The sequence below is a fragment of the Rhineura floridana genome, chromosome 3 (assembly GCF_030035675.1).
Source record: "Rhineura floridana isolate rRhiFlo1 chromosome 3, rRhiFlo1.hap2, whole genome shotgun sequence".
Lineage (NCBI taxonomy): Eukaryota > Metazoa > Chordata > Lepidosauria > Squamata > Rhineuridae > Rhineura > Rhineura floridana.
Genome location: NC_084482.1, coordinates 164952775 through 164975728, shown reverse-complemented (window position 1 = coordinate 164975728; position 22954 = coordinate 164952775). Strand labels below are relative to the sequence as shown.

The following is a 22954-nucleotide window of genomic DNA, read 5'->3' as shown; positions in this document are numbered from 1 at the left end:
CCCCAAAACACTTCCAATTTGGGGTCTGAAGCATAATAGACACCTTCTAGGAAAAAGAAGTGCACCAAAATAGGGGTGTTAAGTAGTACATTATATATACTAGTAATGGATAAACGAAAAATCAACTCATTTGAAATGTGGTGTTGGAGGAGAGCTTTGCGCATACCATGGACTGCAAAAAAGACAAATAATTGGGTTTTAGAACAAATTAAACCAGAACTACCACCAGAAGTTAAAATGATGAAACTGCGGTTGTCATACTTTGGACACACAATGAGAAGACATAATTCACTAGAAAAGACAATAATGCTGGGAAAAACAGAAGGGAGTAGAAAAAGAGGAAGGCCAAACAAGAGATGGATTGATTCCATAAAGGAAGCCACAGACCTCAGGAGGGGAGAGTGTTCTTGCGCTCAGGTCCTGCTTGCGGGCTTCCCCCAGGCACCTGGTTGGCCACTGTGAAAACAGGATGCTGGACTAGATAGGCCACTGGCCTGATCCAGCAGGCTCTTCTTATGTTCTTATGACCTGAACTTACAAGTTCTGAACAGGGTGGTTCACGACAGATGCTATTGGAGGTAGCTGATTCATAGGGTCATCATAAGTCGTAATTGACTTGAAGGCATATAACGACAACAATAGTCCCTAAACACCTAAGCAAGGAGTGCCTTTGCAGATGTTATAGAATCCAATTCCCATCATTCCTGCCCATTGGCCAAGCTGGCTGCAGCTGATGGGAGTTGTAGTGGAGAACACTGCATTGGCTACCCCTGACTTAAGGAAATATACCACCAAGGACCTATTAAAAACTGGAACAGAGGAAGCTCCTTTATACTCAGCCAGATCATTGGTCCATCTAACTCAGTATTATGTAGCTTCTACACTGACTGGCAGATGTCGGGGATTCAAAGTAGGACCTTCTGCGTGCAAAGCAGATGCTCTTTCACTGAGCCATGGCCCTTCTCCCAACTGTAGTAATTAAGAACGCTATATAATTCACCTCCTGCTGATGGCTGGATGCTCTGTTATATACAGTAGCCTGAAAATGAGGTTCTGAATTTGCTCCAGTGAGAGAGAGGGTGGTGACCAAACAGGACCCAAAAGGCTAAAATCTAATTTGGAGAATGACAAATTCTTCCTTTTCATAGCCCAAAGAAATTGAGTGCGGTATAGTGCAGAGTTTCCCGAACGGTGGTCCATAGAACACTGGTGGTATGCAAGCTCCATTCAGGTGGTCTACAGAAAGGCTACAGAACAATCAATAATATTTGATTTATTTTTTCTGATGACCAAGATCAAGGCCATTTTGACTAGGGTTGAGTTACTGAACAGGTAACAAGGCCCTGGCCTATGTCCTGTATAATCAACTATTTTTTCCGTTAAAATGTTCCAGTTAAAGGAGCTGGCCTTGGACCCATGATTTTCATCATATGCCACTAGTTTTGACAATAATGCATGCACAAAACTTATTTTATTGTTCTTCAGTCATCACATTGGAAAGGAAAGACCATGGTTATTTAACTATGTATTGCTTTGATTTGTAGAACAAAAAAAGCTGTATTAAGGGGTTGGCCAAAACCCCAAACAAGCTGAAAGTGCCCAATACACACAAAAAGTGTGAGAACTATTGTAATAGAAGAAACAAAATTTGAATTTGATTGACAAGTCACACATTTAGATCCCCACAAGTTATAAAGCTCATTGGGTGCTTGTTGACTGGTCACTAACTCACAGGCTTGTTTTGAACATAAAATGGTGAAGCTAAACAACAGTGGTAAACAGACAGACAATCCAGAGTGGCATGTGATGCAGGAGAAGCTACCAAGGTGTATCACATTAGTGGTGCCTAATCAGCAACAATTTGGCACCCAGATGATTCACTAAAAAAGCAAAATAAACAGAAATATGGACAAAGAGAAGCTTTCTTTGAATGAGGTGACATTGGCAAGAAGCGAGAAGCCAACAACAATGATTTTGGACACAAGGTGTTCTGAATAACCAAAGGTTACATAACAGAGGGTATGCTGGTACAATGCATGTTTAGAAGGGGAGTCGTCCTAAGATAAAATGACATACCGCTGTTGATACTGAGCTTATTATATAAAGTATTGCTGCATCTGTACTTGAATAGCCAAGGCTCTGACTCACAACAAGATCTTTAATTCTTTTGAAGGCCACGTTCCACAGAGCCTTTGTGTACTGGACTGCCTTCAAGTCGATCCCAACTTATGGCGACTGTATGAATAGGGTTTTCATGGTAAGTGGTATTCAGAGGTGGTTTACCACTGCCTTCCTCTGAGGCTGAGAGGCAGTGACTGGCCCAAGGTCACCCAGTGAGCTTCATGGTGTGTGGGGATTCGAACCCTGGTCTCCCGGGTTGTAGTTCAACACACTAACCACTATGCCACTCTGTCTCTCTCTTTGCATACTGTGAAGGGTTTAAAACCTTACACTTTCCTCTCAATAAAATGTTTTATTTGCGATGATGGAAATTACTAGCAGAGAGACTGCTGCCCGTGCAATGTGATACTTAATGTGATAAAAAGCCCAATCATCTTGTACTGGAGTGTTACTGCCTTTTCAGTTAGAATCAGGACTGAGGCTTGCTTCCAGCAGTTACAAGAAAGAGAAACCTACAGGCTTGACCATTTGAATGAGGAGACAGCACCTATAACTTAATGAAGAAGGCAGTGAGCTGTACTAGCTAAACTATCAGTCTAAGGCCGCATAAGTACATACTTTTTCATGTGTACATTTTATACACCTTTGGCATAAACATGTGCATGCAACACAACATGTGTTCAACAAACACCAGTGTCATACAGATATGCTAGTCATGGAGACAGGTTTGGCTGCAACTTCCAGATGACTGGCAACAAAACTAGGCTTGCTGCTAAGGTAGTGTCTGGGGAAAAATCCCAAGACCTGTAAGGATCTCATTCCACACTTTTATGTTCCCCGTTCTCTAGCTATATAAAATGAGTATAACAGTAGCCTACACAGAAAAGTTTATGGGAGAACACGAAAAAACCCCTGCAACATTTCATAGCATTTTGCTCGTTTAAAATGTGCTATATAAATCATCAACGGTAATCCAAGTTTTACATAAATTTATTTCCCACCCACAGATCTTGAGATACATGCCACAGTTGCATATTCAAGCTTTTCTCTGCAGGAGGAAGGGCTTATAAATAAAAAATGTTTCAGTCCCATTATTGTACCATTGCTAACTTGTTTGCTTTGATAGATCAGATTCTGACTAATGCAATATTGTCATGCTGCTGCATTAAAAATTATGGAACATCACTGGGGTATATTTGCTTTGAAGCTGACTGTTTACATAGTGGTTATTTACAAAAGCATGAAAAGACTTGCAATTCCCTTAGGTTGCCAAGAATGTGTGTTCCAAAAGCAGGAAGGGTTCCAGATTTGAAGATGAAAATGTCCATGTAAAGAGACATAGTTGTTTTGTTTACTACCTTTAACTCACAATAGCATCCATGTAATATAGAGCAGCTAACATTCTAAAATCCTAAAAAAGAGTACATTGAAGGATTAATTGAGTGTTATTCTTCTCCCGCCTACCCAAACTGCCCTCTTATGACGAGATCAGGAACCAGAAAGGTGCACGCACACACCCTTCTCACCTCCCCCCACTTGCAGAAGTGACTGCCTAAAACATGGTATCTATTAAACATGGATAAAACCTATTTAGTTTATCAAATAAATGTAGGATTCCTCAGTTCATTCATTCATTTTGATTTAATGCGAGATTGATGACATGGTAGAATATGCATGAGCCTGAAGCATTGGGAGCAGGGGGAATAATGGCTAAACAGATTCTTAAAAAGTCTTCTCACTTTGACCTCCAAGCCCAAGACATTACACTGAAAATAAATCCAATAAGATGAGGTCAGGTATTCTAATGCTGAATATGCCTACCTGTGGAAAGCTGAATGCTTTCATGCTGATGAGTGCGGAAACACAGTGTAGATTTGAGGACATAATTAATGACTTTGCAACAACAAAGGCAAGAAAAAGTCAACTGTAAGTAAAGGCTTCTGCTTTGTAGAACTCATTGTTATTTCATCTGATATTAGACACATACCCACAGTTTTAATTTTTAGGCACCTACTTAGAACAATTATTTTTATTCTGGCCTTTTCTAGTGTATACTTATATCAGTAGTGTTAGATGTGATCACTGATGTTGTTGCAGATTACATGGACAGGATTAGGACAGGGTGACAGTGAGGTTGAGGCTGCATGGACATACTAGTGGAGCCGCAACCTCGCCACTGCCCCAGGATAGTCCAGGTTAGGCTGAGAGTCCGTGACTTAAGACAAATCCCAAAGTCACCCAGTGAGCTTCATGGTCAAGAGGGGGTTTGAACCCAGGTCTCCCCGGTCCCTGTCGGACATTCTAGCCACTATACCACACTGGCTCTCCTTAATACATTAATGCATATCTCATTGTGGTGGGGCACACCGTGGTGTTACCCTCCTCACACCTGTGTCACTGCAGTGTACCTGGACTGAGGTATTGCTGCAGTATACAAATACATCTAAAAAAATAAACATAGATTAATTCATGAAGGGCTTTTTTTAAAAAATCATGTATTCCTTTCTGGGGGAGGGGGCCCCTTCTGAGGAAATACACCAGGGCCCCCAACCACCTTAAACCAATCCTGACTATGGGAAATAGGAGGCTGGGCTAGACAGGCTTTTTGTCTGATCCAGTAGGGCTCTATCATGGCTAATTACACCAAACCAGCCTCTTTTGTGGAGGCAATCACAGCACTCTGCAATGAAGTACTTTCCTCCAAAATGGCAGTGCTGCTAAGAAAACCCCTCTCCGGAACCAGAGTTTGTGTGGGATGCTTGCTTTGTTTGAAGTTTACCATTAACACATATATACAGTTGCCCCGTCGTCAAATCCAAAAGCAGCAGCATTGGTTCTGAATCAGTGCTTGGTGCAGGCTGTTACTGAATAACTGAGGATAAGCAAATCAAATCTTAACAAGACAGAGGTGATAATGGTTGGAAGCCCACAGGATCTAGCAGGAAAGACTGCCTGGTTGTCGTATCTCCCCAAAAGAGAAAGTTCATAGTCCTAATAGATCAAGGATGGGAACTTCAGGCCCAGGGGACAAATTCAGCCCTCTAGGCCTCTCTATGTGCATGCCCAGCGCCAGCAAGTGGCCATGTTGGGAACTAGTTGAGAGCCCCTGAGGCTTACTGGGGCCCCTGCTGCTGGGGCTGGGCGGGTGTAGCTCCTGCTCCGCAATCCGTGCTAACTTTGGGTCACAGGGTGTGCGCTCCATGACCCAAAGCTGGTGTGGATCATGGAGTGGGAGCCAACCTCCCAGGCAGCACTCTCCCCACTGCCACCGGTGTGGACTGGCTTCATCAGTGTACTGCGCGCACATTCTTACCATCACCCAAGTTGGCGGTAGAGGCATCAACACAGGAGTGCCTCTGCATACCCGCTGCCCTCAAGAGCTTGCTGCAGTCGGGTGCCAGCCCTGTCTATGTGGCCCTCAGGATTCTCCCCAGGCCATACTCTCTCCCCAGCCCTGCTTAGCACCCGCCTTTTTGCCTGGCTGGAGTGTGTCTTTGAACTCAGATCCTGCCTTTTTTTTTCCTGGATGGAGGATTAAGAGGGATTTGAGTATGAAGCAACCAGCCTACAATACAAACATAAAATTCATATTTATTGCTCTGTCCACTTTTGCCTTTGGCCCCACCCACTACTAGCATGTAGCCCTGGAAAGGTTGCCACGAAGAGGTTGTGGACCTAGGGCTGAAAAAATGTCCCTGTCTCTGCTGCAGATGGTAGCTATACAAGTCAAACCCCAGCTTGCCAAAAGACAAGGATCATGCCACGGTTCACCTCCTCATTAGCTAGCAAGTGAATTACTACAAAGATTACAAAGTGTAATTGTAAAGACAATGCCTAAGCTGCACTGTGTACAATGCAGCTGCCAGCCTCTTAGTAGGAGTAAAGTAGAGAAAGGATATAAGACCAGTATTCTCTCAGTTGAAGGAACAATCCAAGATGATTATCCATGAAGCTCTAAATGCCAACACTAGAAAGGGTGCACAGCCTTCATAAAAAAAAGAAGGGAGGGAGGATTCTAAAATGACAGGAAAATTGCTGGGGAGGGAAACCGGTAGCTTTGTAGGAGTTCAGCACTAAGTGCGTGCTCACAGGCTTCGGAAGTACAAGGGGAAGCATTCATCCTTAAGAACAATAATAAATTCTTTTAAAAGGTACTCAGAAACGGCACATGCATGGGGAGAAACTGTGGTCATGAGCACTGCCCAGCTGGTTCCAGCATCACTGACTCAGGGCAACAACTGATGACGGCTGCCTGCTTGCGCAATGGACGTCCGCTTGTGTGGTGGACCCCTTACCCAACCTTCCAGATCAGATTTGGAGAGAGTGCTGGGGGGAGAAGAGGAAGGAGAAGCTCCTTTGGTGAGCAGGCACCCACTCACACTATGTTCAATCTCATCTTCAGGTTACTGCCCTTTGCTCCAGAAGAGAGTGTCCTCATTTCCTACTAAGTGACAGGCATGTTGTTTCCTCTCCTCAAATACAGGCTTTGCAACACAAGAAGTCTCTCCACAGCACATTATCCGAGTGCCCTCTGTAGTGTGGCATCTCAACAAGTACCTGTCTTTTTCACTGCTGACCTCAATTCCATGTCTGACCCCAAAGCAAAAGGGATCTGCTGATGTGTCGTCACCCTCCTCCTGTGTATACAGCAAAGCTCCCTTTCACTCTGTGGCCAGCAACTGACGTGGCAGCTGTTTTATTTTCAGCATTACTCTTCCAGCACCCTGAATGGATACAGCCCATACAATTACCATTGCTCAACCCAACTTCTGTCATCTAAGACAGCAACGAGTTTTAGGATTTTAGGCCCGCTTTATTTTTCCACCCACGCAAAGTAAACAAGACAGTCAGTCCACGTGTCTCACAGCAGATTCCCTGACCATTTCAGTGTATTTCACATTCCTGATCAGAAAGATATGCGCTTAAATCCATGCAGTCTGCCAAATGGATAGTGAATGTCCACAAAGTGATACATCTTCGGTGCTCACCTGATCCACACACTTCTCTCCAGCTAGGCTTTTTGGTTTCCAAAGCACATCAAACACTGTACTGGACTGACCTATTTCTGTTCAGCATTCTGCCTCCATAGCAACTGTACTGAGTTTCATTTGAAAACAGCTGCCACTGACTGTACAGACCCACCAAAATGCAAATAATGCCAAATGGGACAAGTTGCTCAAAACAAAAGAAAATAAAGTCTTTTCAGGCATCAGGCAGATGTCATGGTTGTGTGGAAGAGGTATTTCCAAGAAATTTTACAGAGCAAACCTGTATACCAGGGAACATTCAGGGGGGTCCAATTTGGCCTGCAAGGCCATTTTCCCCAAATCACAGCCACCTGTCAATCAACCAATGTCACTTGTGACATCAGCCAACAGATGAGACAGTGGGGTTCAATTCTGTCTTGGCTGCATAGCCTGTTCCCGGTAAGGAACAGACATTGGGTGCCAAAGCAGCAGGATTAACTACCACCCCATTGGCCAGCTGACAAGCTTGTGACATCAGCCAATGGGCAGGAGGGTGAGATTCAATTCTGTCTTGGCTGTACACAGGGAACAAGCACTGGGAACCAAAGCAGCAGGATTTAGCCCCCCGTTTGTTGTGCTGTCAGTCTCTAACTACTGCGATGCAAGTAGCATAGGAAGGGTTATGCAAGAGCTATCATGGAGAAACTCTGCATATAGAGAAGAAGCAGCACAGAAAATATAGAAACCAGGCAAGTTTCTAGGCTGGAGTAAAGTTCAGATGGCTGGGTAAGCTTAGGAGGCAAACTTTCTTAAAGCTTTGATAAACAACAGCCCTAGCTAGTTATTTATTTATTTATTTATTTATTTATTATTTGATTTATATCCGGCCCTTCCTCCCAGTAGGAGCCCAGGGCGGCATACTTGCAGAACAAGAACACACACCTCTGACTAGCCTCCCTTTTGATCCTCAATGGTCTGTATTGTGCTCTGTAAATTCTCCACTGATTATCCAGTGCCAAACAAAATTAATCTTGCTTGCCTTTTGGACCCAGCTTTGCATCCTTGGACTGAGGACCTGATGCTAAGTTGAATCACCCTTCCTAATTCTTGTGCAAATCAATCGTTTTTGTTTTGACCCTTGTTAGTTCCTTAGATGATGTCAATGGCCATGACCACAGAGCTTGAATGTAAATCCTATGAATTCTGGCCTTGCCAGAACCATCCAACTTGCACCCAAGGGAGGAAAAACATACAGCTGGGGACTCACAGTTCAGAAAACTAGCAACAAAACTGCATTCTATTTAATGCTTTAAATGTAATGAGTTTTTTTTAAAAAAAATACAACAAAGCAGCAAATATTATTCCCCCAGATGTTGCTATTGTGATTCTCCATTACAGCTTACATATTTGAAAGGGGAAACATTTTTAGGCAAACTGTTAAATAACAGGTTAAGAATGCCAAGCCACAAGAAAAGCAAGTCCCTGCATCACTAGGCTGCTGGCCAAAGTAATCAGAATAGTATCATTTTTCCATGCCTACCCAGATGATGTTCTGCATGCCAGGATGTCCTAATAATACATATTGAAAAACAAGGCAAAGAACTGTCCTCTAAAAGTTACTCTAACCAAATAGGGGAAATCTCTGGAAAGCAGCAGCAGAGTTTAACACTTTGGGCCACCGGCCAGTTCCAAGTTGCCTGCAAATGCAAGCATCGGGGACAATGCTTGTTGAGCCAGGCCAAGAACCATGACATACAGAATAGCAGCTTTAAAAAAAAAAAAGTGGCATTCTGCCATTTGACTCAGGGTAGATGAACAAAATATGGAGGCACAGATTGTTAAACAGGATATTAAAATGTGTGTTTCCTGCATAGCTATCTAAGGAAGGGCAGGGCACTTTGAATATCTGATGCACAGTTTCGTGCTGATATTTCACATGAGCTTATATTTTAAGGCATGTAACCAAACCGGGGGGCGGGGGGTTATTAGAGCATTTCTACCATCACGCCAAACATCACATTTCCTTGTGGGAAAAATGATACAGCAAGACAAATATTTTTAGAGAGGCATGAACTCCTTCCCTGCCCTCCTCAGTGGATTACTTCATTGTCAAAAGGCAAATAGCACCCCCCTCCCAGCCATTGCAACACAACAGGCTTTGAAACAGTGACCTTTGTAGTGATCATTAGTTCTGGGATCAATAGCCCATGCCTTTTGAAAACTTAAATTCACTCTTTTGTAAATTCCTGCTCTAGATACAAAAGCACAATCTGAGCATATGTGGCCCTCCTCCTATTGTGTGCCTATGTGATGCTGAGACAGCAGTGAGGCTAACCTGTGGCATTCCAGATGCTGCTGAACTATAACTCCCATCAGCCCCAGGAAGCATGACCAATGGCCAGGAATGATGGGATTTGTGGTTTGGCAACATCTGGAGGACAAAAGACTCCCCACACCTGGTACAGTGGTTTGAGCACTGTGGTTAGAGACAATCACTCTTTTTCAGCCTAACCTGGCTCACTGGGTTGTTATGATCTTGTACAGCACCCTAAGGTCCTTGGAGAAGGGATGGGCTAAAAACATAGTATTTTTTTAAAGTGCTCCTTCCCCTTTCTAAAGAACAAAAACATGAGTTTCCAGGTAAATCATGTGTCTGTTGGGCCTCTGTTCATTTCAGGAGATGGTCAGCCAATCTGTTTTTGAAATTTTGAGGCTTCATCAGGCAACAGGGAGCCCTTTCAGAGGATAGGAAGATGCTCTAAGTTAGAGGTAGCCAACATGGTGTCCTCCAGATAAAATACAACTCCTGTCAGTCCCAGCTAGCAGGCCAAATGTCCAGGATGATGAGAGTTGTAATCCAATATCTGGAGGGCACAGATTGGCTACCCTTGCTCTAAGCTAGCTAGGCTACACTGGAAAGAACAAGATGGATGCTCCCTTTCCCTCCTTATTCAATGACCAGGTCAGTCAGGACTTCTAACGTTAGAAAAAGTGTAGACCTCTCTTCTTCAATTCTCTAAAGAAGTTCAGTTGCTACCAGCCCCAGCTGGAGTAACAACAGAATCTCATATATCTGTTCTTCAAATCCTTGACCTTCTGTATAACTCCAATCCAGTCTGTCTTCTAACCTTTAGCCGTGTTCTCCCTTAGCTTTGTTGACTTCTCCTTGGCACAGTTGGCTGACTGAGAGTTCTGCTCCAGAGCCCATTTAGAAAGAAACTAGTGGCACCTCTTCAGGCTTCTGAAAATCAGAGCTTGACACTTAAAATGAAGTAAGAACATAAGAACATAAGAAGAGCCTGCTGGATCAGGCCAGTAGCCCATCTAGTCCAGCATCCTGTTCTCACAGTGGCCAACCAGGTGCCTGGGGGAAGCCCGCAAGCAGGACCCGAGTGCAAGAACACTCTCCCCTCCTGAGGCTTCCGGCAACTGGTTTTCAGAAGCATGCTGCCTCTGACTAGGGTGGCACAGCACAGCCATCATGGCTAGTAGCCATTGACAGCCCTGTCCTCCATGAATTTGTCTAATCTTCTTTTAAAGCCATCCAAGCTGGTGGCCATTACTGCATCTTGTGGGAGCAAATTCCATAGTTTAACTATGCGCTGAGTAAAGAAGTACTTCCTTTTGTCTGTCCTGAATCTTCCAACATTCAGCTTCTTTGAATGTCCACGAGTTCTAGTATTATGAGAGAGGGAGAAGAACTTTTCTCTATCCACTTTCTCAATGCCATGCATCATTTTATACACTTCTATCATGTCTCCTCTGACCCGCCTTTTCTCTAAACTAAAAAGCCCCAAATGCTGCAACCTTTCCTCGTAAGGGAGTCGCTCCATCCCCTTGATCATTCTGGTTGCCCTCTTCTGAACCTTTTCCAACTCTATAATATCCTTTTTGAGATGAGGTGACCAGAACTGTACACAGTATTCCAAATGCGGCCGCACCATAGATTTATACAATGGCATTATGATATCGGCTGTTTTATTTTCAGTACCTTTCCTAATTATCGCTAGCATGGAATTTGCCTTTTTCACAGCTGCCGCACACTGGGTCGACATTTTCATCGTGCTGTCCACTACAACCCCGAGGTCTCTCTCCTGGTCGGTCACCGCCAGTTCAGACCCCATGAGCGTATATGTGAAATTCAGATTTTTTGCTCCAATATGCATAATTTTACACTTGCTTATATTGAATTGCATTTACCATTTTTCCGCCCATTCACTCAGTTTGGAGAGGTCTTTTTGGAGCTCTTCGCAATCCCTTTTTGTTTTAACAACCCTGAACAATTTAGTGTCGTCAGCAAACTTGGCCACTTCACTGCTCACTCCTAATTCTAGGTCATTAATGAACAAGTTGAAAAGTACAGGTCCCAATACCGATCCTTGAGGGACTCCACTTTCTACAGCCCTCCATTGGGAGAACTGTCCATTTATTCCTACTCTCTGCTTTCTGCTTCTCAACCAATTCCTTATCCACAAAAGGACCTCTCCTCTTATTCCATGACTGCTAAGCTTCCTCAGAAGTCTTTGGTGAGGTTCCTTGTCAGAAGCTTTTTGAAAGTCTAAGTACACTGTGTCCACTGGATCACCTCTATCTATATGCTTGTTGACACTCTCAAAGAATTCTAATAGGTTACTGAGACAGGACTTTCCCTTGCAGAAGCCATGCTGGCTCTGCTTCAGCAAGGCTTGTTCTTCTATGTGCTTAGTTAATCTAGCTTTAATAATACTTTCTACCAGTTTTCCAGGGACAGAAGTTAAGCTAACTGGCCTGTAATTTCCGGGATCCCCCCTGGATCCCTTTTTGAAGATTGGCGTTACATTTGCCACTTTCCAGTCCTCAGGCACGGAGGAGGACCCGAGGGACAAATTACATATTTTAGTTAGCAGATCAGCAATTCCTGAGGCACCTGGAATAGAGTACTTGAAAAAACAACTGTCTGTTCCCAGCTTTAACATATGTTTGTCAGACTTGCCCAATTTCCCCCAAGCAAACAGGAGGAGAGTCTGCCATCCACTCTATCGCAGCCTGTCTTTTGTTGTTCAGCATATTTCAGAATCCTTCCTCTTCAAAGGAGGTAAAACAAAATGGCACCTTCTGAACAAGACCCTTCAGGCTATCTGTACTGCCCTACAAGTTGTCTCATCTCATAGTGTGTCAACAGCAAAAGCACAAGATTTCCCAGAAGATATGCGGGAGGTGAGGGAGTTTTGTTTTGCCACCCATCAGTTTCATGAACTGCGGCTTAACAGATTCATTAAGCTTCCTCCCTCCCCTTTCATTCACAGCATCCACTTTCTTCAACAACAAATACTAAAGCCAGCAAGGTGTAATTGCACCTAGCAGCCCCACACATAGTATGCTCTAGTGTGAGCTATTCTTGATCCAATGCATAACATTTTCTTTTGAAAGCACAGTGGGAACATGGAAAGATGAATCATTTCTGTGAAAGTTAAACTGATTAGGTACAAAAACACTAAGTCACCTGGCGCCCTCCCCAAACAGCAAGCCAAAATGCAATTGAAAGACCTCAAGAGGTCTCCAACATAATGTTTAAAGAAACATTAATTTGTTGTTGCTTCTCTCAGTGAGTTATGTTTCTCAGGATAAAAGCAGCAGAAGCAAAAAAAAAAAAAAAGAGGGAAAATATCTATACTGCACTGCAAGACACTTCTGCCTCTTAACAATGTGAGAGCTCTGTAATTTGGGGTGTAGACATAAGCCTTCAAATAAGCACCTAGCAAGGTGATGTTATATAGATATTTATAGTGTGTATGTTATTGTTCTCTTCTTTTCTTTTTGTATTATGATATATCGCTTTCGTTTTTAATATTGTTGTAAATCAGTTGCAGACTTTCAGGTATCAAGTGGCTAATAAATCATCATCATGATCACTACCACCATCATCTTGATTCTTAGTTTTCAGTATGATGGCCTGTTCCCACATCACATTTGTAAATGAAGGTCTGTGGGGATGTGGGGGTTACCTATGTGTGACTGAAAGATGGGGAAATTAGCTTCCTGTCAGCAGTGACAGGTGTGATCGCTGGTGTTGCTGCAGATTACCTGGACAAGACTGGGATGGAGTGGCAGGGAGGTTGAAGCACCAGTAGAGGTCCAACCTCGCCACTGCTGCAGGACAGTCCAAGTATGCTGCAGCGACATTGGTGTCAGGAGGGTGGTACCATGATGTTGCCCCACCACACTGGCTGCAACTGCTTCCTGTTATGTGTTGATGAGATTCATGAGATATGCATTAATGTATTAAGGAGAGACAATGTGGTAGAACCTGGGAGACCTGGGTTTAAATCCCCACTTGACCATTAAGCTCACTGGATGACTTTGGGCCAGTCACGGTCTCTCAGCCTAACCTACCTCATAGGATTGTTGTGAGGATAAATTGGGAGGGGGAGAGCCACGTTGGTACACCACCTTCAGCTCCTTGGGGGAAAGGTGGAATACAAATGTAGTAGTAATAATAGTAGTAGCAATAATAATAATAATAATATAAAAATGTTATCACCATCATTCCAAAATTACAAAAACAGACACAGATCTATATATGAGCATGAGCCTGCATGTGCAACTATCAGTCATGGGAAGTAGTCCTCAACCATACTTCACAGGTTAAAAAAAATCAAGAAAACAAGGGCTGTGGATTGGGTAGATTTCTTCTTGAGTAAATGGCCCATGTCTAAAAAGGAACTTCAGATTACTATTAAACATTGAAAGAACAAAACTGTTAGCTAAACTCCAGCCTACCCCATTCCCCATCAAACCCAGTTCTAGCTATTTTAAGTTGTTATTTTTAGTTTTTGTATTTGTGCAGGAAACAAACATGGGCTGATAAAGTTGGGCCCAGACAGGTATTCCAGAAACATACACTTGCAAGAACTGAGAGCCCAAAACAATTTGTAGCTCTGTTTGGGTACTTCACTGACACAGTTTCATTCATGAGGCAAATTATGAAAGATCAGCAGGTATGAACCAACTTGAAAGAGGGTCCCAATCAAGCCATGACAGGCTGTATTTTTGTTTTCCTGAAAAAATTATCTTCTTCTGCCCCCTCTTCCTGCTGTTCCTCTCTTGATGCCTTTAGTAGAACGGCTCTGATGTCACAGCAGGACCATCTGGCTGCCATTGACTAGGCAGCCAAATGCAAGGAAGGATACTGACATCTAAGACGACCAGCATTTCATGACAGGGCAATGACCCGAGACGTGGGTCCCTGGACACCTTAAAAAAAAGGGTGGGACTATCTCAAAGCACAAAGATAGATAAGTGGCTTTCCTAACATTCAGCATTCCCATCTCCTTCCCATTTCTCTTATTTGTTCTTTGGTATATTGGGTGTTTAATTCTTGTGCATTGTGTTTTAAAAACCCACCATTAGTAATGCATGCAAAGGAACATAGGAAGCTGCCTTAGACTGCATTACACCATTGAACCATCAAGTTCAGCGTTGCCTACACTGACTGGCAGTGGTTCTACAGGGTTTCAGGCAGGCATCTTTCCTAACCCTACCTGGAGATTGACCCTGGGACCTTTTGCATGCAAAGCATGTATTCTGTCACTGAGCTGCATCCCAAAAAGCATCTTGTATGTGTCAACCTAGCATTTTCCTATGACAGCCTGTGACAAGCAGACAGATGAACAGCGATGGCAACAACTGCTTGCAAGGAAGGGTACAGCACTGTAGCTATTACACTTTGTGTGTGCCATTGCATCGTCCCCTCAAAAGGAGAGAAGTTCCAATCACAACTTTCCTCATTTACTTCCAATGTACTTGTTTCTTGTACAGTAATACCTCAGTTAATGAAGTACATGCATTACTAGACATAACTTCTTTAACATAAACTTTGGTACCAGAGGTAGGAATAACATGGAAAGAATAGGGATAGGTTCCTACACCACAAAAAAGAAGAGCATGTCAACATATTTCAGCAAACTTTTTATTCAAAACTAACAATACACATGTCTGAAATGAAAAAAACCTAGGTCAGGTAAGCCTTATATACAGACTGCTTGAAGGCTTCATCTGAAATGTATCCAGGGATGCCTGCCTTGCCTTTTTTCTTTTATCATGTAGGGTCTTGCTATAGCAAAGCTTTGAGCACAGTTCTCCTCTCCGTACACTAAAGCAGGCAAGCAAGGGACAGCCACTGCCACCACCACCCTGTGCTCACTCGGTCTCGGTCTCGGTCTCGGTCTCGGTCTCTCGGTCTCTCTCTCTCTCTCCCCTCCCCCCATCGTCCCCTACTCTCAAGCAGACGTATCTGCAGTAAAGAGAGCTTCCAGGGCACCCGAAGCACTGTTTTACTGCGGAGGTGTCTGTGCCACCTGGCAAGGAGCGCCATTCCAGCCACGTGTGAGGAAGCTGCCTGCACCAGTAGCAATCCAGTAGACAAGGAGTCACATTCTGACTATGTGTGGCTCCCCACGCCCCCAAAAGGACTTTGTTAAAAGGAGCTTTCTTCCTGGAGGATTTGTTAATTGAGGCATTATTGTACTTACTGTATATCTTCCTTTCTTCCAAAGAGCTTGAGTATAATGCACAGAATGTGTATTAATAGTCCTCAAAATTTATTATGATAATATTTCCTGTACTGAAATCTAACATACAGGGCCGGCATCAGCAGCTACTGTGTGTTTCACCTACCTCACTCTTGTCTTGTGCTGCTGTGCACACAGGGCCATCAACCAAGATGGCGGTAAGGGCATTAGCCCCTTAAAGAAGCCTCCGCCACCATCTTGGTTGATGGCAGCCCTGCGCACGCAGCGCGCGCAGCTGCAGAACACAGAAGAAAGGTAGGTGGAGCGAGCGAACAGGCGGGTGGCCTGGAAACTCTCTCCCTGCGATCCACAGCAGGGACCCTGCTGAGGATCGTGGAAGAGGAGCGCTACTCTCCTACCCTAACGAGGGGCCCTTCAGGGGCCTCCCTGGGCTGCAGGGGTCCTTGGCCAGGGCCCGACCTGGCTGCCCTTTGGTGCTGGCCCTGCTAAAATATCTTTGAAGGTCCCCACATACTTTGATTATGGTAATACAGCAGATTTAGTATCATTACTACTATTACTATAAAGTGTTCACAGCATTAAATTAAAAAGCCAAAGCACAATAGCTATGAAGTGCGTGACTCACAGCCTGATGAATTGTGGTCTTCACTTGTTCAGTCAACATGCCTTCAAATACAAAGGAATCTCCAAATCTTTCTGCCTAAGAAGAGGAAAAGGGGAGGGAGAACGAGAGGAGAGAAAAGGCAACTCTCAGTCAATTGGATTTGCATGTTTGCAGTGCAAGCATTTTTATTTCCAAAATGCCAGAATAAGAAAGCATCAAATTAGACAATTGAGTGCACAATGGGCTTTACTTAATCCTTCCTAACAGCAATTTAGAGTTTGTTGTTAAAGGAAGCAATATGCCATATAGCAGACTCACAAAGGATGACGAGATTACTTTGCTCAATATTAAGATTCCTAACATTATCTTTGAGATGAACTGCAAGCTCTGATTAGAAGAACAGATGGCAGCTGCTGAAACCCTAGGAAAATTCCTACTTCCATGGATTGGGAATGTCATTTTAAAATAAATTCTATTTATTATTATTATTAAAATGCTGAAATGAAAATCATGCGATATTGGCATGCATTCTGACACAAGAGCATTCAATACTTTACAGTCATGCTCATGTCAAAAATATTTCCCTTTTCTAATAGGGGAACAGAGACTGAAAGGAAACAACCTGACCAGAATCATCTAATGAGCTTCACACTAAGGTGAGATTTGAGGACCAACAGACCCATGGATCTATGAGCAGGGAGAGTGGCTCACAAACTGGGCAGAATTCAATGTGTTATTATTAGAAAGGTGTAGCTTTATGCTCCACCCAGGCAAACAAGAGGCATTATCAGAGTTCAAGAAGACATTCCAACCAAGCAAAAACACTCAGGGAGGGTGTGAAGCAGGGCAAGTGATGGACGTAGCTTGGGGAAGTGTCCCAAGTGTCAGAGGGAGAGGCCCCCTCTGGGCCTGAGGTTCCCCATCCCTGAAGCAGAAGGACTGAAATCTCCAACATATCCAAAAGGATTGCAGGCAGAAGAGCTGAGAAAGGCCAGTCTGTCTAAGAACTTGGGAGAACTCAGACAGATAGAGTAGACAATTCAACACTAGATGAACTAATAGTCTACCTCTTCATAAGAGAGCTTCATGTGTCTTAAATTACAGCAGCAGGTACTAGATTGGATCTGGAACAGCCAAACCTTAGGTACAATTCAGCACATAATAAGCATGCTTAACAATTAAAGTTCATCTGAGTGTGCTGAATGGCAACCTTAAAATTAAAGGCAGAATCCTTTCAAAATCTGGCTCTTTATTAGCAGAATAGCACAACAAAAGCAAATGTATAGAGAAATCATTCTAATGGCAGAAACTGGGCCTCAGAGAGATCTGGGAAGGGGATTTATTTTCTTTCTGGTATTAAACAATCCCTCCACAGGAAAAGGTGACTCACACAGCACCAGACCTTCTAGAACTGATTCTGCCTAAGCCCAAATGACACATTAAACCAAGATGCATGCAACAGTAGACCCGTTTTTACACCAGAAAAGCTGCTTCTGGTAGGTGCATTTGGCAGTGGCAGAGGAAGGTGCTTAACCCTTCCCTTATCTACCTTTTCTCTGCTCCTAGTTGCCTCCCCAATGGGCTTTCTACTAGCAGTGGCTTTTGTGGCTCACAACAGGCCAGAGGGCTCTTGTGAACTTTGAGCTTTCGTGGCCGATACAAAATGGAGAATATTCCATTTTTCCCCTCACTGTAAAGATCTAAACCAGGGGCGAGCCAATCTGAGCCCTCCAGATGTTGTGGATTACAACTCCTATCCAAGGTGGCCAAAGGTCAAGGATGGTGGGAGGTGTGGTCCACAGCATCTGGAGGGCACCATGTTGCTATACTTGTTCTGAGCTATCAAGAATAATATGGGTTCCCAAAGTAGCTTTTTCCAATAATAGGAGGGAAAAAATGACCTGGCTGAAATGCAACAATTAAACTCTGAAGGCTGGACTTGTGCAGTGGTGGAAGACTGACAATAAGCAAGAAAACAGCTGTGAAGATCATATCGCAAAGAAGCTAGAAAACGGCTGCCTTTAAAGTGGTCTCCCATTTCTCCAGTTCTCTGGAACTGACTGATTTATAACTCTCACAAACACGTAAGAATTCACTAATAGGCAAAAAACCTTGCGGTTTAAGAACATGCCTATAGCCAACAGATATTTCTATCAAACTTTAAAAAGCAGGGAAATTGGGCAGCTCTACTGAATGCACCAGGGGAGCAGGAGACCTGAACTCCTCTCTGAGATATTGGACTGCCCTACAAATTTGTCAAAATGCAAACATCATTTGGGTTGGTCTTTCACAGTCCAATCCACTTCCTGTGTAGCTTGGAAGAATTTGGTAACATGTGCCTCTGAGCATATGGTCCCCTGGTGCATTCACTATAGCTGCCCAATTTCCCTGCTTTTTAAAGTTTGACAGAAATATCTGTGGGCTATAGGTACATTCTTAACCGCAAGGTTTTTTGCCTATTCGTGAATTTCCCTGCTTTTTAATCCAGGAGATAAGAAATGGGATCCTGTGCAAGTTTGCTGAGAATAGATTGATCATTTGCATGCTTATTGAGTTCAGTGGGATTTACTTCCCTGCAATCATGCTTAGGATAGGTGAAACTGACCACAGGGGATGCGGAAGGGAGGAGGAGGAGGAGGAGTGGAAAGGCAGAGGGGAGGACTGGGATGGGAGCAGGCAGGAGGGGGAGGGGAGAAGAAGAACAGATGTTATCATTTGCATGTTTATTGAGTTCAGTGGGATTTACTCCCATACAATCATGCTTAGCATAGGTAAAACTGACCGGGTGGGAGGGATGGAGGGCTGAAGTGGGCAGGGGAGGAAGAAGAAGGAAGAGGGGAGGGGAGGAGGAAGGGAGAGTAAAGGGGAAGGAGGGGAAATGCAGGTCTGATCATTTGCATGATTATTAAGTTCAATCGTATTTACTCCTATGCAATCATGATTAGGATAGGTAAAACTGACCATGGAGGAGGGGGAGAGAGAGAGTGACAAGGTGAAGGAGCATATCAGAAGGGGGCAAAGGAATGGGGAAGGGAGGGCAGGTTTGATCATTTGCATGCGTATAGAGTTCAATGGTATTTACTTTCGTGCAATCATGCTTAAGATTGACCATGGGGAGGAGGAAGGGAAGGGGGAGGAGGGGGAAGGGGAAGGAGGGGATTGGAAGGGGATGAGGATGGGGAGGGAGGGGCAAAGGAAGGGGAAGGTAAGGGGCTAGTGAGAGGGGATAGGAGGGAGGAGAAGGGAGGGTGGGTTTGATCAGTTGCATACTTTTTGAGTTCAATGGGATTTATTTCTGTGCAATCATGTTTGAAAATGGAAATGGACTGCCTTCAAGTCGATCAGACTTATGGCGACCCTTTGAATAGGGTTTTCATGGTAAATGGTATTCAGATGTGGTTTTACCATTGCCTTTCTCTGAGGCTGAGAGGCAGTGACTGGCCCAAGGTCACCCAGTGAGCTTCATGGCTGTGTGGACATTCGAACCCTGGTCTCCCAGGTCATAGTCCAACACTGACCTGGGGGAGGGGCAGGGAGGGGGAGGGGAGGAGATTGGGTGGGTGGGCACTGGGCAGAAGGGAAGCCCCTTTCCTTTCCAAAAGGAAAACATTGTGAACAGGATCATTGCTTTTCAGCGTTTCCCCCACCTTTTTATTCTACAGAAGGCACATGTAGCCTCCCACTAGGGTTGCCAGGTTCAGGGCCTGAGACTGATCCTGTATCTTTAGTTAGGGAAGGGTGCTGAGAGTTGTTAGGAGATGCCCTGTTCCTCTCACAGACCTTCAATCAGAGTGGCTGACTGTTAAACCATTCTCTCAGCGGAATAACAGTCTCCTCTCAGCACCCTTCACAAACTACACTTCCCACGATTCTTTGAGGGAAGGCATGACTGTCTCAGGTGAAATCAAGTCTGGTGTGGGTGTGGCCCCCTGATTAGCCAAGCTCAGCAGCTGTGAGGCTTTTAGAACACTGACAGTTGGTTCTTGCTGAGCATGCCCCAAGTTATCATTGGCTTCAAGCCAAAATTTCTTAAATTAATTAAAAAACAGCCAGGCATTTTTAAACTTTTAAACTGCAGACGATGAAGGTCAGAGTATGGGGCAAGGTCAGTATTAGGATTACAGGTACTCTGTGAATATGGCTGATTTTTAATGAATTTCAACAGATTATGAGAACTCTGACAAAAAAAAGTCCAAAAGGGCTCTGGGTTTTCTCTCTCTCTTTTTAGACTTTGAACTCTCTATTCTCTCTGACTGTTTTGTGTATCGCCATGAAAATTGAGAGGGTTGTTAAGCAAGTATTTCTGAGTTCAGGACTGTAAGTTTGGTAAGGTTTTATTTTGAAATGAGCTTATGGGAAGCATCAGAATGGCATGGGGGTATTTTCAATTTAACATTGCGTAACATGAAAAATCCACGCTGGCTATAGTATACAGCCACTCTTGTGGCTGTATAATGTTGGTTAAAAAGCATTCCAAGTTCTCCCTTAAGGGTGGTGTTTGGGGTGCTATATTTGGGAGGGGCAGAGATTTTCTGTACTACTACTTAGAAATGTGTTATCTTCATTGCGCTGCACTAAGTGATGGTTTTCGATAGGAAAGCTGTACAGCTGTAACGTGAGTGCACAAGGAGTTTTGAATCCTTCTGTCAACAATGTTGCACACATACCACCATTGCTGCAAATAAACTGCTAGAGTTAGCTTATTTGCTCCGCGGCCAGTTTAACTGCATCAAGCCCAGTTATCTGCAGTGGTTGTGAGACTATTGCAGGGAGGCTGAGGTGCTCTCTCGTTTTATAAACATTTCCTGTGCATTCAGGGCTAATGTGCTCCAGCTACTGCTGGTTATTCTCTCTTCATATCCCTTTGCTCTCCAAAAGCCACACCCACAGGTACAAGATTCATCCCACCCCCGTTCCATAAAGATGACAAGGGAAACCCGTACCTTGACCAGCACATTGACCAGGATGCTCCCAAGGATTTCACCCAAGCATCAGTGGGGAACCTCTTGCCCACAGGCCTAATTAGGCCTGCTAGGCCTTCCCGTATGGCCCACCAGGACTTTTCGGCCAAGCCATGTGCAGGCAAAGAAGTGTCCCCCTGCGGAAAGCAGGGCTTGCCCTGTGGCTTGGCAAATGCTGCCAGTCAGCTGACTGCCAACACTTGGATTTCAAACTGTACTAGCAAAGGGAAACAGCCCTGCACGCATGTCAAAATTGTTCTGCGGGGAACAATCTAGCCCACCAGCTAGATCTTGCAGTCTTAAAAACTCCATGACAGTTTTGCCACAGGTGTTCCCATGATGGCAGCTGCCATCAGGGGCACTGAACCTGCAACCCCACTTTCTAAGGAGGCGGGCTGGTTGGCAACCCTATATAAGCATTTTCCCCTTCTATCTATTCCACCCCCGATGCTGTGCACCAGAGCTTGGAAAAGTTACTTTTTTGAACTACAACTCCCATCAGCCCAATCCAGTGGTCATGCTGGCTGGGACTGATGGAAGTTGTAGTTTAAAAATGTAACTTCTCCAAGCTCTGCTGTGCACTAAAGGCTATGAGTTTGCCAAATACGGTGATCCTTTGTTGCTAGAGAGTATAAATTGGCTTCAGGATAGGCTTCTGTGGGCATAAGTGATGACTCCACTGTTCCCTAGACTGTGGAGGAGGGACAAGATGCTCAGGGCACCCGTATGATGGGAGCTGCTGCCAGAGTATAATGAGATAGCCGCTTGGTGGGGGAGAGGAAGAGGTAAAGAGAGGGGGCAATAGGCCTGCTGAGATGATAGATGGTAGGGGTAGACCTCCCAGCAAAGTAGGGGTGGGCCAGGTTCGTGGTCAATGCAGCACTCTTCCTTACAGGCTCAGGTGTATGTATGAAGGCACCTCTCCACCTTTCCTCGTGTTAAGGCTGCATCCTGGATTTAAACCTAGGACCCCTGGCATGTAAAGCATGAGTTCTCCCACCTGGCTAGGGCTCCTCCTGCAGCCCCTGTGCTCCTGGCAACTCAGTGAGAGTCTCAGGGAAAGGAGAAGACAAATGTCCCACGATTTGTGTCACTGTGGCTGAATGGCTGGCAAAAGCTCTATGTCGGTTGCCGTCTGGGTTCAAATTCAGGGAACGCTCTCTCTCTCTTTCTTTCCCCTGGCATAGTTGTTTTGTTTGTTTTGACAGGCATGGAGAAGACAAGGAGGCAGTTTTCCCCATTCCTCCCAGTGGGGCTCAAAATTCCAGCCCTGTGCTCTACAGGGTGAGCCATTCAAGGAGGTCCTGTGTCTCTACAGCAGTCCTGGCCCCTCCCTTTGGCTGCCTGGCAAAGATTCTTCCCTTCCCTGGGTGGGCCATGGGTGTTCTCTGGCAGTATCCTGTCCAAGGGGCTATGCGGGTGCTGTGTCGTATGAGCTCTCCTTCCTTCCCTTTGGGGGCTTCAGACCTGCATAAAGGGATTTGAACTCCCACCTGTAGAGATGCCCAGGAACTGGCAGTAATGGAATGATTACTGGTTGTGCCACCGGGACCATAAGAGCAGGCATCAACTTACATGTTATGTGTGGGATGATGCAGGACCGGGGAAGGGAAGAGTATCTTCATCACTACAAGTTAATTGGCTCCCTCCATATCTGGCTGTCATTGCCAACGTGGTCACTATTGGATTGGTGGGCTTTGGTGCTGTTTACAGAGTCACCGTCTGTTTGTGCACACCATTTTAAATTTATTCCAGGATTTCCTGTTTTGAGCGTTTTCCCTTCCCCTCCTG

General features: G+C 44.5%; 1 protein-coding gene across 5 annotated transcripts in view; it reads right to left on the bottom strand.

Moving 5' to 3' along the window:
• SUMF1 (sulfatase modifying factor 1) overlaps positions 1 to 22954 on the bottom strand; it is a 98141-nt gene that overhangs the window by 56687 nt on the left and 18500 nt on the right. For all 5 annotated transcript variants that reach the window (XR_009761514.1, XR_009761515.1, XM_061618555.1 and 2 more), the window contains exon 3: positions 16224 to 16298. Coding sequence is in view for 3 of the 5 variants with exons in the window: in XM_061618555.1 (XP_061474539.1) it covers positions 16224 to 16298 (75 nt within the window). In the remaining 2 variants the exon portion in view is untranslated. The remainder of the gene's footprint in view (positions 1 to 16223; positions 16299 to 22954) is intronic.